The sequence below is a fragment of the Scyliorhinus torazame genome, chromosome 2, assembly GCF_047496885.1.
Source record: "Scyliorhinus torazame isolate Kashiwa2021f chromosome 2, sScyTor2.1, whole genome shotgun sequence".
Classification (NCBI taxonomy): domain Eukaryota; kingdom Metazoa; phylum Chordata; class Chondrichthyes; order Carcharhiniformes; family Scyliorhinidae; genus Scyliorhinus; species Scyliorhinus torazame.
In genome coordinates this window covers 38289358-38307765 of record NC_092708.1, presented here as the reverse complement: position 1 = coordinate 38307765, position 18408 = coordinate 38289358, and the positions used below count along the sequence as shown (strand labels likewise).

At 44.3% G+C, this 18408-nt stretch overlaps 1 protein-coding gene across 2 annotated transcripts in view; it reads right to left on the bottom strand.

Annotated features, from left to right (window-relative positions):
• Positions 1–18408, bottom strand: part of mrasa (muscle RAS oncogene homolog a) — a 68548-nt gene that overhangs the window by 36308 nt on the left and 13832 nt on the right. For both annotated transcript variants that reach the window (XM_072470101.1, XM_072470108.1), the window contains exon 2: positions 8785–8990. In XM_072470101.1, coding sequence (XP_072326202.1) covers positions 8785–8977 — 193 coding nt within the window. In that variant the 5' untranslated portion in view covers positions 8978–8990. The remainder of the gene's footprint in view (positions 1–8784; positions 8991–18408) is intronic.

The following is an 18408-nucleotide window of genomic DNA, read 5'->3' as shown; positions in this document are numbered from 1 at the left end:
CAGTTTTGCCCACAATAATATTTGAATGTTGACATTTATTGCAACGGGAATGGAACATAAAACTGGGGATGTTTTAGTGTAGCTGTACATGGCGTTGGTAATACTGTTCATCTGGAATATTGTGTACAGTGTTGGTCTCCTTATTTAAAAAAAAGATATAATTGCATCAGAAGTAATTCAGGGAAAGCTTTAGTCGACCCATTACTGGAATGGGGAGTTTATCTTTTGAAGAAAGGTTGAAGAGGTTGGGCCTGTTTCGAAGAAACAGAAGTGGGCCGAATTCACCGGCTGTTCACGTCGGTGGGATATTCCAGTCTCACCGACGGCGCACAGGTTTCCCGGCGACAAGGGGTGCAGTCAACAAGAAATCATGTCGACAACGGCGTGACCAGAAACTCCCATCACCTCCGAAAAACACACGGCGGGTTGCCTGGTAAATACTGCCCATAAAAGGTCTCGAGGGGATTTGATGAGGCTGATATTAGGAGAGTGCTTCCACTGGTGGGAGAGACTAGAACTGCGTGGCACAGTTTAAGAATATGAGGTCTACCATTTAAGATGGAGTATGTGGAGTACGCTTCCCCAGGGAGCAGTGGAGGCTGGGTTGAATTAATTCGAGTCAGACAGATTTTTGATAGACAAGGAGTGAAGGCTTATGGGGAGCAGATAGTAAAATAGATTTGAGATCACAGCCAGATCAGCCACAATCTTGCTGAATGGTGGAAGGGCGGTATGGCCTATGGGCGCGATCGAAAAAGCAGCTCGCTGTGGCGCAACGTGGCTGATAAAAGCCTGGAGACTCTGCTCCCGGGATCTGCCTTATCGTTAATGCCTAGCGGGACCCAACACAATCTCGCAATACGCTGCGATGGAAATCCTTCCCATTGTGGATGGGATCACATTTTGGCAAATCTGCATATTAGAGCAAGACAGCTCATCTCACTCTCATGTGCCGATTCCCGAGGTAGCTGAGGCTTTGGGATTCATCCCCTTTGCGTTGGAGACCTCAGGCGAATGTCGTTCACCACTGGCCCCCACAAACAGGGACCAGATGGGACGGCATGCGTGTGAGGTGTCCCAGATTATCGGAGGTCCCCAGCTGCATGTCCTTTGGGCAGGGTGGTGCCCTGGCATTTTTGTTGCCATTTAGGCATGCTCACAGTGCCAGCTTGGGAAGTTGCCCATGTGGCATTGCCAGCTGGCATGGGCATTGCTAGGCTGACATTTTCTGAGCATACAATCGGGCCAGGGGAACTGGAGGGAGGGTGGGTGCATGGATTACTTCAGGGGCCTCGGCGATCAGGATGCCATTTAAAAATGGCATCCCGATCTCTCGCTACATTGGGGAGTTCCGGCGACCGGAGTTCCCCAGTGTACAAAATGGGGCTATGTGCAGCCTCAGCCGTACACCCCCACTGAGACCCCTTATACACCACAAGTCGCATTGAATGTCAAATGTTTCTAGGCACTGCGAGCGCCAGGAAACATGCCGCTAAACGCGCTCGCTATGGGACTTTGTCCCCATTTAGTTGAATTGAGCCCATGTCTGCTTCCAAGTACCATGTTCCTTTTTTTCTTTAAAAAGTAAAATTGAAAACATTAATTTTCAAAAATCTGCCATCTCATCGAGATTAAAACCATTTTGGTGGTACAGAAAGGAGAGACATGCCATTGAAGCTTTTCATCCTGCACTCATGGCGATGGATGCAAGAATGCCAAATTTCTTAAGGTGGTTGTTAATGTAATCTTTGGCACATTTGAGATTGTTCAGCAAGCACTGCCCAATTATAGAATCACAGTTTAGGAGGTTCTGAGCACAAGGTGGTGGAGTATGTCTATTGTGAACATCTGAAGCAACATGCTGTTTACTATGATCTGCCTCGCCGCCACCTGGGCATGCGGCCTGCATACCTGGCATTGGGTATTCCACCAGCACCCAAATTGATATACCGCATTACCCATAGTCAGGGCATCCTTTTGTCAGCACCCTGTTAATGGAAAACACCACATAATAGCAGCGTGAACTAGCTTGAAAATGTTGCTCAGATTTTTAATATTAGGTGTGATTCTGCGATTGGGCAGCATTTGCTGAACAAGCCAGAGGGTGCACAGTCAACCAATTTAAGATCAGCTGGGTTCGCAATGTAGATACTTTCTGCTAGAAACTACATTACATTCATATGCATGGGGCTATCCTGCAGACAAAATGGAGTACATCCAAACATTATCCCATTTGAATAAACTTTCGAAAACACCAAGTACAATACATTTACCATGGCAATATCTAGACCAATCAAATCTAACATGGCAACCAATCAGCACCCCTTTTTTCATGCAACATAAATTGTTGTTCCCTTTGAAATTTGGCATTCTGATGCCTGTCCAGAGGAGCACAAGATGAAAACCTTTAATGGCATAACTCTTTTCAGACACTTAAACCATGCTCCCATGACTGCTGCAATAATTGTGGGCTGTCACTTTGATTCACCAGTCTCATTTTAAATATCTTGCTACTTTTATCAAGTTTTAAAAGTTGCAAAGAAAATTTTAATTTGTTCCACATTTACAAGGGATTTTTCAAACCTAATTTTCTCCTACTTTGGGGTGCTAAAACCTCGCCCATATCAGTGGACATGTTATCATGTCCCTAACCCACGCCCGGAATTCCATATTTGTATCACTCCAATCAGTGTTTGTCCCACTGCGGTACTGAAAAATCGGTCTTAGAGTCATAGATGCTTACAGGCCCTTCGGCCCAGCTTGACAATGCTGCCCAGTTTCTATCACCAAGCTAGTCCCACTTGCCCGCTTTTGGCCCATATCCCTCTGTACCCACCCTTTCCATGTAACTGTCTAACTCATTTTTTCAAATTTAAAAAAAAATTTGTACCCACCTCTATCACTGCCTCTGGCAGCTCATTCCAGGTGCTCACCACCCTCTTGTGTCAACAAACTTCCCCTCTGGTCTCTTTTGTTTCTCTCCTTTCACCTTAAACCTATGCCCTCCAGTTCTAGACTCTTCTACCTTTCGGAAAAGATGTTGACTATCTACCTAATCTATGCCTCTCATTATTTTATAGCCCTCTATCAACACCCCCAAGGAAAAAAGTCCCACACTATCCAGCCTCTCCTTATAAAACTCAGACCATCAAGTCCTGGTAGCATCCTCTAAATCTCTTCTCCACTCTTTCTAGTTTAACAATATCATTCCTATAATTGGGTGATCAGAACTAAACACAATATTCCATGTGTGGTCTTACTAATGTCTTGTACAACTTCAACAAGACTTCCCAACTCCTGTATTCAATATTCTGACCAATAAAACCTAGCATGCTGATTCGCGTGCAGGCGTCGGGATGGCGTGGCGGGACTCCACATATTCCGCCCCACATATTTGGGGCTGGCAATTTCCTCCCTAGCCTTCCGCAATGTCCTCGGATACATTTCATCAGGTCCCGGGGATTGATCGATCTTGATGCGCTTTAATACCTCCAGCACCTCCTTTTCTGTAATATGTACACTCCTCAAGACATCACTTTTTATTTTCCCAATTTCCCCAACATTCATGCCTTTCTCAACAGTAAATACTGATGAGAAATATTCATTTAGGACCTCTCCCATCCCTTGTGGATCTGCACATAGATAACCTTGTTTACCCTTAAAGAGGCCCTACCCTCTCCTCATCACCCTTTTACACTTTATGCATCTGTAAATTGCCTCATCTGCCAAGACAACCTCATGTCCCCTTTTAGCCCTCCTGATTTCTCTCAACTCTACTCCGCCAGTCCCTATACTCTTCAAGGGATCCACTTGATCCCAGCTGCCTATGAATGTCCTCCTTATTCCTTTTGACCATGGCCTCAATATCCTGAGTCATCCAGAGTTCCCTCCTTCTACGAGCCTTATCCTTCCTCTAAGAGGAATATGCTCACCCTGAACCCTAGTTCACACCTTTTTGAAAGACTCCCACTTACCAGCTGTCCCCTTGCCTGCAAATAGGCTGCCCCCAATCAACTTTTGAAAGTTCCCGCCTAATACCCTCGAAATTGGCCTTGCCCCAGTTTAAAATTTTTATCTTTTGGGCCAGAACTATCATTCTCCATAGCTATCTTAAAACTAATGGAATTATGGTCACTGGTCCCAAAGTGATCCCTCACGAACACTTCTGTCAACTGCCCTTCCTTACTCCCCAAGAGGAGGTCAAGTTTTGTCCCCTCTCTAGTTGGGCCATCCACATATTGAATGAGGAATTCTCCGTGAATACACTCAACAAATTTCTCTCCATCCAAACCCCTAGTGCTATGGCTGTCCCAGTTAATATTTGGAAAGTTAAAGTCCCCAACTATTACCACCCTATTTTTCCGGCAGCTATCTGCAATCTCTTTACACATTTGCTTCTCAATATCCCGGTGTCTATTTGGGGGCCTATTGTACAGTCTTATCAAAGTGATCTGACTCTTCTTATTTTTCAGTTCTACCCACATAGACTCAAGTGGGCGAACCCTCGGCTATATCGTCGCTCTGTAATGCCGTGATACTGTCCCTAATCAAAAACGCAACTTATCAGAGTCACAAATGACAGAGAAATAGAAGCAGGAAGAGGCCATTCGGCCCTTCGAGCCTGCTCTGCCATTCATTATGATCATAATTGATCATCAAGTTGCTGATCCTGCCTTCCAGCCTCCCCATATCCGTTGATCCCTTGAGCTCCAAGAGCTATATCTAATTCCTTCTTGAAATTGCACAACATTTTGGCCTCAACTACTCGGTGGTAGTGAATTCCAAAGATTCACCATTCTTTGGGTTAAGAAATTTTTCCTCAACTCAGTCCTACAAGGTTTACCCCTTATCCTCAAACTAGGACCCCTGGTTCTGGACTCCCCCACCATCGGGAACTTTGTTTCAGAATATACCCAGTCTAATCCTATCCCCTCTCACTCTTCTAAACTTCAATGAATATAATCCTAGCCGACTTAGTCCCGCCATCTATCAGCCTGGTAAACCTTCATGGCACTCCCTCCATAGCAAGAGCATCCTTCCTCAGATAAGGACACCCCTTCCTCAGATAAGGACACCAAAACTACACTCAATACTCCAGGTGTGGCCTCACCAATGCCCTATACAATTGCAGTAAAGCATCCCTATTCCTATACTCAAACCCTCTCGATATGAAGGCCAACATACCAAATTTGCCTTCTTTACTGCCTTCTGTACCAGCGCGCTTACTTTCAGCGACTGATACACAAGGACACCAAGGTCTCGCTGAGTATCCACCCCCCTCAAATTAAAATAATCCGCCTTCTTACTTTTCCTACCAAAGTGGATAACCTCACATTTATCCACATTATACTGCACATTATACTGCATCTGCTACACATATGCTCACTCACCCAGCCTGTCCAAATTACGTTGAAGCATCTCTGCATCCTCCTCACAGTTCACTCTCCCACCCAACTTTGTATCTTCTACAAATTTGGAGTAATGAATGTTCAAGTCATTAATATATAATTTGAACAGTTGGGGTCCCAGCACAGATCCGTGCGGAACCCCACTAGTCACTGCCTGTGAATCGGAAAAAGACTCTTTGAATCTGCCTGCTAACCAGCTTTCTATCCATCCCAAGACACTACCTTCAATCCCATGCGCTTTAACTTTACATAGTAATCTGCTATGTGGGACCTTGTTGAAAGCCTTCTGAAAGTCTAAATAAACCACAACCACCGATTCTCCGGATCAACTCTACTAATATGTGACCATGACAAAGATAAACTTTCCCTCCTGCGTCCTTTGTCATGTTGACCACACAATCCTCATCCAACACCTCTCCACGATTATCCAGCTGGGTGGGTGGGACTTTTGTATGGACTTTTGTCCCCCCATAAACTCATTCCCTCGCTCCTGGCTTCATCCCTCTCCCTGGAAATGGTTTGAGACTGAAGCAGATTGTCCACAACCTTGATGTGAAATTTGTCCACGAAATAAGTGATCACATCACTAAGATCACTTATTTTCACCTCTGTAACACTGGCCTGCATTGGATTATCTGCTGCTGAAACCTCCATGCTTTATTTATTACCTCTGGACTGGACTATTCCAACACATTCTTGGTTAGCCCCCCACAATCTTTTGCATGCAAGCTGGAGATCATCCAAATCTCTGTGCCAGTGTCCTAACTCGTACAAAGTCCGACACCCATTCCCCCGGTGCTTGCTGTTCCACGTTGGCTCCTGATTAATCAAAGTATTAAAAAAGATTTTTAAATATAAAAACTTCAAGAATTTTCCCCCCAATATTCTTTCCCCCCCCAAAATTAACGGGCAATATGGCGTGGCCAATTCATCTACCTTGCACATCGTTTGGACTTGTGGGGTGAGAGACTCGGGGTGGGGGTGAGAGACTCAGGAAGACACGGGGAGAATGTGCAAACTCTGCACGGACAGTGACCCGGGGCCGGGATCGAACCCGGTCCTCAGCGCAGTGAGGCAGCAGTGCTACCCTGCTGCCGTCTGCTCTAAAGTATTCTTTTTCTTTTAAAAATAAATTTAGAGTACCCAATTATTTATTTCCAATTAAGGGGCAATTTAACGTGGCTAATCTACCTACCTTTGACACCTTTTTGGGTTGTGGGGGTGAGACCCACACAAACACGGGGTCAAAGTCTTGATTTTAAAATTTCTCAAAACCCCTCCATGCACTCGCCCCTCCCTATCTCTGCAATCGCCTGCAGCCCTACAACCCTCCAAAATATCTGTGCCCCTCTTATTTTGGTCTCGCGAACATACCAGATTTTAAATTGCTTCAACTGCACCTTACAGTTACGGAGGCCCTCAAGTCTGGAATATCTTACCTTAATCTTTCTTTCCTCTAAGACACTCCTTGAAACTTAACTCTATATTTGGCCACGAGCCCCAATATCTCTTTATGCGGCCAAGCCTGTAATCTTGCATTATAAAGCTCCTGTGAAGGACCTTGAACCTTTTTATTATGGTAAAAGATGCTACATAAATACAAGTCTGGATATTAATGACATCAAGGGATATGGGGATAGAGTGGAAAATGGTGTAAGAAGTAGATGGTCTTCTTAAATGGCGGAGCAGGCTCAACAGGCCAAATAGACTACTCGTGTTCCTATTTCTCATGCTCTCAAGTTGTTGTTGTAAAAACGTAACTTTCAAAATCCCCGGAAATAACCTGGGTTTTAATTAGGAAGATTCATATTTACTCAGTATCCCCAATGACCAACAATAATGGTTTGATAGTATAGGATTGCTGACAAGAGACATTTTTTATTGAAGGTTTTGGTCTTCAAAGTCCTGTTGAATGCAGGACAAAAAACCTCAACAAAAAAAAAAAAAGTATTTTCTCAGCACTTTTATACTAACAAACATAGAAAATAGAATTGAAAGAGGCTATTCGACTCTTTTGAGCCTGTTCCGCCATTCATTAGGATTATGGCTGATCATCAAGTTCAACACTATGATCCCGCCTTCCCTTTAGTCCCAAGAGCTATGTCTAATTCCTTCTTCAAAATACACAACGTTTTGGCCTCAACTACTTTCTGTGGTCGCGAATGCCACAAATTCACCACTCTCTGAGTGAAGAAATTTCTCCTCACCTCTGTCCTAAAAGTTTACCCCTTATCCTGGAATTATGACCCCTAGTTCTGGACTCCCTCACAACGATTGTTGATCACTTGGGAACATGGGAAATAGGAGCACGAATAGTCTATTTGGTCTGTTGAGCCTGCTCCACTATTCAAGGAGATCGTGGCTGATCATCCATCATATCATAATTCATGTGGGTTTTTAGGGGAAGGAAAGTTTTATTTTGTTAACATCAATAGCTGCAATGTCCAAGAAACCACCCCTCATAAAATGTAATGCACAACCCTTTTAAAACTCCCACAGCAAGGGTATGATTTTGAAGAAATCATAGAATCTCTACGGTGCAGAAGGAGGCCATTTGGCCTATCGAGTCTGCACCTACCCATGCTCACTCCTTCTCCCCCCCCTCTCACCGGCATCCCATACTCCAACCTGCACCTCCCTGGACGCTAAGGGGCAATTTATCATGGTTAATCCACCTAATCTGCACATCTTTGGACTGAGAGAGGAAACCGGACCACCCGGAGGAAACCCACGCACACATGGGGAGGATGTGCAATCTCCGCACAGACAGTGACCCATGCTGGAAATGAAACCCGGCTCCTTGGAGTGGCGAGGCCGCGGTGCCAACCACTGTGCCACCCAATGGGAAAATGCCTCTAAGAGAGGGGATACAATTTCCTTGGATTGCAAAAAGGATCACCCAAAGCACATCTGCTGGCACGATTCTAGCTCGCAGCATTTCAGAGGAGACGATAGAGCAGTAGTTTTTTGTAACACTGAAGGCAAAAAGAAAAAGAAAAAAACCAGAGTGCTTTGATATCACAACAGAATATAATGAAATGGGCAAAAGCAGATTGATCTCCTTCGGAATAGAAAATGGTGGAAAAAATCTTCAAACATTGAACACTTTCTCTGCCAGTAGCTCATGGACCAATTTTGTGTGTCCACCACTTCATGGTTTGACTCAACAGTATCTTTTGGGTAGAGTTATGGAAATAAGCCATGCTAAAAACAAGTTTATAAAAAAAAAAAATAACTCAACACATTGCTAAAAAGCTTTTGCTGTACGTAATTGGGTTCAACCCCGCGTCACTATTTCAATAATCTTTCTGTAATGTCGAAAACTGCACACTTTGGAGTTAGATAAGTTATATAGTTCCTCAGACTATAAACTTACCGTCCAGGATGGCCCACTGCCCATCGATTTCAGTGTGTTTCAAGTAAGAGTCTTCAATGGTTGGATCATAATCTGGCACAAAAATCTTTTGGAAGAATTGGATGGTGAGAGCACTTTTCCCCACGCCACCGTCTCCCACTACCACAAGTTTGTACGTGGGGAGATTGTCACTTGGAACCGCACTTGTTGCCATGTCTCAACTCAACCTGAAAAATAAGAAAGGACAGAAAACAGCCTTAAAATCATAACTTAAAAACTGTAGAGGAAATTGTTGCAGGCAGTTTCTTCACAATGCCAAAGGGTTCAAATATTAGGAAGGGAACGCAAAAAGGTGCCAAGGGGTGATACGTATTCATCTAAAGCTTTTACAATTCTCATCCCCGTCCCTCCAAAGCCTCACCCATCTCTGTAAGCTCGTTCAGATCTTCAGCTGAGATATCTCTGCCCTGTCTCCCACCCTCCCCAAATTTAGCCTCTTGAACATTCCAAGTTCTCACTTCTCCACAATTGGCAATTGTGCCTTCAGCTGCCCAGGCCTTTTAAACCCCAAAATTCCGTACCAAAACGCCGCCACCTTTCTACCATCCAGCTCCTCAATTTAAAAAAAAGATTCATCCTGATGTTTCAATCATCCGTATTTTTTTTACCCTTCCTGTTTATCATCGACAGCAATTCCCACTCTATTCGGTGGGGCCAGTTACCTATCCTCTTCTCCCAGCCCGAGCACTGCCATACCTTCAGTGGCCTCAGGCTCTGGAACTTCTTACCGAAACCACTGTGATTCTCGCCCTCTCTCAACCATTTTACTAAAACCAGGGAGTCTCCCATTTAAATGAGAGATGAGAAGATTTTTCTCTCTCTGAGGGTCAAGAGTCAACAGACGGGATCTTCCACACTCTCCCCACCGGGGGGGGGGGGGGGGGGGGAGAGAGATCGTGTGGTGGCAGAGGCAGCCCGCTATTGGCCAGCAGCAGAATATTCCAGTTCTACTGACGTCAATAGCTTTTTCTGTTGCATGTAGCCCCGTTAGCCGGAAAAATTAGACCTTTGGAACGCTTTTCCCTGGAGAGCGGTGGAGGCAGGGTCATTCAATATTTTTAAGTCAGGGGTGGACAGGTCCTTGATTAACGAGGGAGGAAAAGGTTATCGGGGGTTGGCTGAATGTGAAATGCACGATCTTATTGAATGGTGGAGCAAGCTCGAGGGGCCGAATGGCCTACTTCTACTCCTAATTCATATGTTTTTATGCTCAGACTCTCTCTAAAACCCACATCAAGCTTTTGGCTACCCTTTCTCATTTCAGGTGGCAAATTCCATCGTTACACACTGGAGTCACACTATTGCACATTTAGACACTGGGAAATGAGGATCAACAGGCACAAAAAAAGGTGCTTGAACCGCTTTGGAGAGCAACTGACGCTGTTGAACTAGGAGAAGATATCTCCAGCAGAGATAAATTACCTTCTCCACATAGCAATGTGTATACTTTGGAAAATCTTCAGCTTTTGGGGGGACAGGAACATTGAAAAATATTTAACTATCAAACCATGACATACTGTTCAACCATTTCTGGGCACAAGAAAATGTTAGAGTTACCGATATTAGGGAAACATTGTGCAATATTTGTGATTCAGACAAGATTGCAAATCCTTGAACATCTGAAGCCATTTCACTTTTAAGGATTGCACACATAAAGCAGGTCCCTTTTTAAATGTCAAGTGACTTACTGGTAATGAGCGATCGCCAGCAGGGTTGAATGTGCACTTTTAAAAACACTGAGAAATGAGTGGGGGAAATATGGGCCTCAAAAAGTGGTTCAATGAGCAAACTCCTTTGGAATTGCTTAGTGCTATTATAGACCAAAAACAACCCATCTACACTTTTCAGCATTTGGCATTAATCTAAAATTAATGATAAAAAAGTTTACACAAATTAGAGTAGTTCAGAAGGCTCACAGCGTCACATTCATGAGTCGAGCAAAAATTGGCATTTAGACTAACTTTGAGAGAAACGCAAGTATCACTGAGGAGTCTGAAGTACACTCGATAACTTTAGTATAATAGTGTCCGTGAGCTCGGCAGAAATTGTGCTATGCAGATGGCTGTGTTGTACTGTTGCTCTATAACAAGACACTCATTAACAATGCAAGGTTATATAGGAGACCAGCAATTGTAGTTCATGTTAGGATTTACTGAATGAAGAACCTATTTTTAAATTAAAAATGTTTTGATCACGGAGTTCTCCTGGCCAATCTTTGCTCAGTTAACGGAAGTATGTGCTAAGGAACCAACTGTTTAATTGGAAAGTCCTTCGCAATAGGGAAAGAAAATTAATGCAGTTCTTCACCACCAATGACTGCTCAACTGTTGCTAAAGATACAAGTTCGATAGGAGTTGGTCACAGTGTAGTTCTTGGTTCTCCCAGTTGTTGCAAACAGCTTTCACAAAGTATTGATTACCAGTGAGGTTACTGGTCTCCATTTCCTTCCTAATTTTGCAAGTCCCTATTTTCCGCCTCATTAAATCTCAAACTCATCGACTTGGAAGCAGAGGGGAGGCAGCAGGGCCATTTTCTCAAAAACATTGCCAATTCTACTAAGCAATATACAAATTGATACATCAGCTTTCGCCTCCCTCTGGACGCGACAGCTCTGATTGCCAATTCCACCATGAAGTGTACAAATTTATAGATTTCAACTTTGCTCTCTCTCAGAGGGAGCCAGCTGTGATTGGGAAATTCAGTGCCGAGGAGAAACTATACCATCAAACCAAGGTCACGCATGTGAAATTTCCGAAGGGTTTTACAATAACATGCACAATGGATGCTAGTGTGAGATTCTTTTACGTTTAAAAGTGAAAATAAAGGATCATGTTGCATAGCTAAGAATAGAGACACACGTAACCCACTGTGGTCTTCACTATTTAGTGCCTACCTGAACCGGTTATATGCTAACCCCGATTGTACATCATGTGCCACTTCACCTTTTATTGAGTCACTTAGCTCTCGAAACCCACTATCTCAGCCTGCAGCAATGTTCACTTCCTCCCATGGAGGTAAACATCCTCAGGTAATTTGATTCAATATATGACTCATCATCCAAATCTAAATAAATCTAGTGCCACAATATTCAGCTCTTCAACTCAACATCTGTAGTGGGGTAAACCACCAGAGACATTAATACACACACACACAAAATACTACCTCGAAAGGCATAGGATAACAGATTTGAAAATGACATTTTGTTGCTGACAAATTTATCCAAGTTACTCGAAAGAACAGAAAGGTTTGAGAGAAATTGAAACACATTAATTATACATGGCCAGCATCAATAGGAAGTTGGTCAAGAAACAGGAATAGTGAACAAATAGTTTTCAAAGAGAGGGATGCGAATAGTGATGGCGCTTCTGCACTTAATGTCAAAACCATTGAGCTTCTCAATAACTCAATTAAACCAGCAGAGAAGCAAGGAATATAATAGCAAAAAAAAAAAAAGAGCAGAGAGTAGATTTAAAGTTTGATTTTAACTCAGCCTGCTGGGGATATGGGCTTTTAAAAATGGGTCAGGCTGGGCCAGCCATTTAATAAATACTGTGGTTTCCAGACCAAGTCAGAGGCTGGGAATTCCGTGGTGAGCAACTCACCTCCCGACTCCCCCAAACCTGCCCGCACCATCTACAAGGCACAACTCAGAGGAGGAATATGATGCAAGATTTGCCTGGATGAGTGTGGCTCCAACAACACAAGCTCAACACCATCCAGGACAAAGCAGCTCGCATGATTGGCACTTCATCCACTATCTTGAACATTCACTCCATCTACAACAGATGCACAGTGGCAACAGTGTACATCATCTAATACGTACTGAAGCAACTACCCAAGGCTGTGTCAACAGCCCCTTCCAAACCTGCAAACTCTACTGCTTCAAAGGATTAAGGGCAGCAGATGCATGGGAACACCACTACCCGCAAGTTCCCCTCTTAAGTCACACACCACCTCGACTTGGAACTATATTACCATTCCTCCACTTTCCCAACATCAGAATCCTGGCAGCATTGTGGGTGTACCTGCACTACATGGACTGGAAGGATTCAAGAAGGTAGCTTACCACCACGTCCAATGTAGGAACATAGGAATTAGGAGCAGAAGCAGGCAATTCAGCTCTTTGAGCCTGCTCCGCCATTCAATCAGATCATGGCTGAGATCTTCCTGGTCTCAAATCCACCTCCCACCTGTTCCCCATATCCCTTTAACCTTTTTTAAAAAAAAAAATCTGAAATATATCTATCTCCTGTTTGACATCATTTAATGACTCAGATTCCACCGTGCTATGGGGCAGCAAGTTCCAGAAATTCAACACCCACTGCGAGAAGTAGATCCTCCTCAACTACCGCCTCTCATCCTATATCTGCGACCTCTCATTCTAGATTGTCCTACAAGGGGGAATATTTGGTCTACGTTTATTTTATCAATCTCTTTTAGCATCTTATATACCGCGATCAGATCCCCTCTTGTCCTTCTAAACGCCAGTGAGTACAAGCCAAAACTGCTTAATCTCTCCTCATACGTTAATTCTTTCATCCTGGAATCAATCTGGTGAATCTCCTCTGAACTGCCTCCAATGCCACCACATCCTTCTTCAAATAAGGAGACCACAACTGGACACAATACTCCAGATGTGGTCTCACCAACGCCCTATACAATTGCAGCAACACTTCTCGGCTTTTATACTCCACTCCTTTTGCAATAAACACTAACATTCCATTTGCCTTTTTAATTACATGCTGTGAATTCTGAAATATTATAACTAATGCATCGACTATCTCTGCTGCCGCCTCTCTTAATACCCTAGAGAGCAGGCAATCAGGTCCCGGAGACTTACCTGCCTTTAATCATTTGTTTATTCAATACTGTCTCTCTAGTGATGGTTATTACACCAAGTTCCTCTGCATTAACCAAATTTTTTATTATCTTCTACTGTGGAGTTGGAGGCAAAATATTGGTATCTCCATGTTCCCCATTATTACCTCACCAGTATCATCCAAGGGCCAACATTTACTTTAGCTACTCTCTTCCTCTTTATATACTTAGTTTTCTGCTCGTTTCCTTTTGGAGTTCTTTTGATTTTACTTTTATTAGCCCTTTGCTCCCAATCCTCCAGCTTACCACTAGCTTTTGCAGTATGGCATGTCCTAGTTTTTTGGCTTTGTCTTCCTTGATTAGCCATGGAACATTTTTCTTCCTTTTACAATTCCTCTTCTTCTTAATTGAGAGGTATTTACTGTCTCCCTGAACACCTGCCATAGCTGCTCAACTTTCCTACCCTCATGTGCTCAGTCTACTTGGGCCAACTCTTTCCTCAGGTCTGTATATTTACCACTGCCCAATGCTGGTATGGCATTCTCTCGCTCAACCGGAATTAAAAATTCTAGCATGCTGTGATCACTCCTTCCAAGAGGATACTTAATGATACGACTATTTATCAACCCTTCTTCATGACATAATGCTAATTCTGAAATAACCTGCTCCATAACATATTGCTTTGAGAAAAAAATTCTCATCTTCCTCGAGGCTACGCTTGCCAATTTGATTAGTCCGAGGGCAATTAGGGATGAGCAACAAATGTTGGTCTTGCCCATGACACCCGAGAAGGAGAAACAAAAGGGCAGCTTATTTTCACCCAAAAGAAAAAACGGCACTCGGCATACAGCACAACCGGGATTTTCGATCATGCCGGTCCCAATCTGGCCGTCCTTTAACAATAGCAGTGGTTAGCACTGTTGCTTCACAGCACCAGGGACCCGGGTTCGATTCACGGCTTGAGGGGGTCACTGTGTGCGCAGTCTGCATGTTCTACCCGTGTCTGCGTGGGTTTCCGCCGGGTGCTCTGGTTTCCGCTCAAGTCCCGAAAGACAGGTGAATTGGACATTCTGAATTCTCCCTCTGTGTACCCGAACAGGCGCCGCCGGAGTGTGGAGACCAGGGGCTTTTCACAGTAACTTCATCGCAGTTTTAACGTAAACCTACTTGTGACAACGATAAAGATTATTAAGGGTTGATTCTCTGAACCCAGCTGATGGGATTCCGCCCATTAGTGGGGAAGCTCATATTCCACGAGTCCCAGGGGAGGGAGGGTCATGCCACAATTTTAACCGAAAAACATTCAGCCAGAATAACCAGAAAAGGCCAACAAAGCATGTTCATATGTTTTGTGAGGATGCCTGGTGAGTCAGGTCTTACCAGGCCCCATTGGGAATACTCAGTCCCCCAAGCCTTCCCACTCCCTTTCACCCACCATTGCAGCGCTTCAGAAACCCCCCAGCGCTTAAACCTGTCCGGTGAAATAGTTCCTCGGGGCCTGGTTGAGATTGGCTCCCTTCCCACCAACATGGACCACCAGTCCCATTGGCATGGAAGACCGCACAACCCAAATTGAAAAATGGCATCCAGATGGATCAGACGTCACACAAAGGAGTCCAAGGAGCACCCTGACTGGCTCAAACCCACCTCGGGTTTTAGGAGTTTGGATAGTCAGATCTGTCAAAGAGAGAAGGAAAGTCGCGAAAGAAGACAGCGAAGATGTTATAGCACTGGTACTAAAGTAAAGATGGAATACTAAAGCTATACACATTATTTGTAATCTCACATATTGTGCTCAGCTCAATGGAGTGCCTTTTGGGAAGGTCACGGACAGGAGAGTCTTTTGGGAGGATGCCAAGGTCACGGACAGGAGATTTACTAAGATGGCACCAAAGGTGAAATATTTTAGTTATGAGGACAGACAAGTAAAACTGGGGCTCTTTCCACTTGAACAGCTGACAGAACCAAGGGGTTTTGGTAAGATAAATATATAGTTAGGGCATGGAATTCCCGACCATATACAGATAAGGAAAGCAGAATCCACAATTGCTTCTAAAATGGAAATGGATAAATATTTGAAAGATTTTAAGCATACAAGGAAAACGACTAAGTGAAGAGCTTGGTAGGGGTACCATGATCCAGAGAACCTCCTTCTGCACTTCAATTCTATAATTAAAAGTAATGTGCACATTAGCATTGCTCAATCTCTGTAGTTCCTCAGCTTGGAAGTTGAAGGAGCAATGCTTTAAAATATGAATGCATTAGAAATTAATTTATTGACCTGCGATTCTGACTGTTATAGGAGGACTCCTTCCTAGACATCCCATTTGATCCTTGGTGAAATTTCCGAAGCCGTATCATCTCCATTACAAAGAGCACCTACTTTCAGCTTACAAGACTGCGTGCCTCCACCCTTACCTCAGCCCTGCTATTATGCCTTCACCCTTGTCATTGTTGGTGTAATGGTGTCTGACGGTGACAATCGTCTGGTCCGTCTCCCATCCTCCACAAACTTCAATTCATCCCATAATCTGCAGCCCGAATCCCATTCTGCATCAGTTCCCACTCGGTCCCCATACGCCTCAAAATTTAACATAGTCACATTTAAAATCCAAGAATGGTCTCACCCCTCATCATCTGTATAACCCAGTTCAGGGGTACAAGCCCTTCCTTCCTACACTCTATTCCTCTGATACCCGCCTCAGTTCTGCATCACTCGCTCATTCATTTTACTTTTCACACTTTGATATTTTGTCACTAAATTCCTCCACTTTCTTTATGATCCTGGTTGTAGAGGTGGGTTTGAACACAAGTTTGGTTGAATTTGAAGAAAACTAATACTTCACAACAGGCAGAGATTTTTGATGGATAAAAATTAAATAATATCTCAGTATTCCTGAAGCTTTCTTTTAAATGGAGAATTATACAAAAGCAAGTTCTTGTTGCTCCAGATAACTGGGATTTAAGAATGGAGGATTAATACTTAGCGCCGCAATTCGTCTCTCACAATTTTGCCCCCAAACTATGATTGGAATACTCTAATTAGACCCGATGGGCACGATTAATGGAAAAAACCCCGTTTTGCTCACATTTAGTGGGGTGTTTCTTGGCATCTTCAGCACCGTGAACGACCCCGCTATTAAACAGGACTTTGTTTTTTTGAGCCTTGGCGAGGAAAGCCCCGCCGAGGCCGCACTTATGAGCTCAGCTGGCTCTGCCAGGGTGCCATCAGGAGTGCAGGCTACCACCCTGCCCAGAGCCCGACCACCCGGTGGCCTCCAATCTCCTGGGAGACCCCACAGGGTGCCATTAAGCCTGGTTCACGTTTGTATGGACAAGTGCTAAACGACGCTACGGCAAGGTCTCCGAGGCACAGGCATTCGATACCCGGCCTTGGTGATAAACTTATTTAAGTGAACTTAACTGCAAACTTAGCAAATCTGGATCCCACCATTGAGGGGGAGATCCAGGTCGCAACATCTCGTGAGGCGTCCAGAGCGTCTCATTGAGATTTGCCGCCTCGTCACGTCACCAAGTAGGGCGCGACGAGGCCGTACAATCGTGGCCCATATATTTCCTAAGAGGAAGGAATAAAAATGCAGGCAAGTTTCTGAATTCTAAGCAGACCTCAACATTTACTCAATTCTGTAAGGAGGTAGAAATGTCACACAAAATACTGGACAGAGCATGTACACAGTAACACCCTTCTTCCTTTATGCTGAAGAGGTACAAAATGTGTAGGTGGAAAAAGACTGTTGCATATCAAGAGTGTCTATTTGAATACAGCACTGAAGAATAACACAATCAAGCCCCCCTTTAAAAAATACAGCCAATGAATGTCGATACGTGTAATGCACTGAAAAGCTTGGAATTTAGATTGGTGCAGTGCCCATAAAACCAACACCTCAGTAGATTTGACGAATTTGGGAATTTTGTGCAATGCTTCAGTTTTTCTTGGCAACCATGTTTAACATCAGGTGATGCTAATTAAAAAAGGGACAACTAAGCAGTGTGATGTCCGTATCTCAAGTAACAAGTCAGAAATGACACTACCAAATCCAGTAGGATATTCCTGGATTCCAGGAGCATTGTATCCACGCACACCAGAGCCAACTTGCATTCACATAGCACCTTTAATGTAATCAACAAATGGCTCGAGACACTTCACAAGAGTGTTGTCAGACAATATCAGACAAAAGGTTTGATACTATGACAAATAAACAGATAATGAGCACGAGCGAATGGCTTCATCGCACCCGACTTGGTGAAGCGATGAGGTCATTAAATCTCACAAGAGACTTCTCATTAGATTTGCGACACTAGCACGTCTTGAGATCTAAAAAGATCTTGTGAGACGTCGTCATCTGGATCTCTCCCTCGCTGGGTGAAATCCAGATGAACATATTCAATTTAAATATGTCAGCACCCAATTCTCCCAAGGCCCGGAAACGAATGCCCACGCCTGGGAGAACTCGACATGGCGGCGTTTAGCACTGGTTCACACTAACGTGGACCAGTTGTGACAGCACCTGTGGGAGGGGGGTGGGGGGAGGTCTCCCAGACCATTGGAGGTGGTCGGGCTCTGGGAAGGGGAGCACCCAGGCATTCACTCCCAGTCTGGCACCACCACAACCAAGGTGCCAGGTTGCTTGTGCCCGGGATCGGGCCTGGGAGGTGGGTTGAGGGGAGCTCATGAACCCCCGAAGAGGTAAGTTGGGGTGTGGGGGGTCTGGAGGCCACATCGGTGTGTCCGAGCCAGGGGTGGGT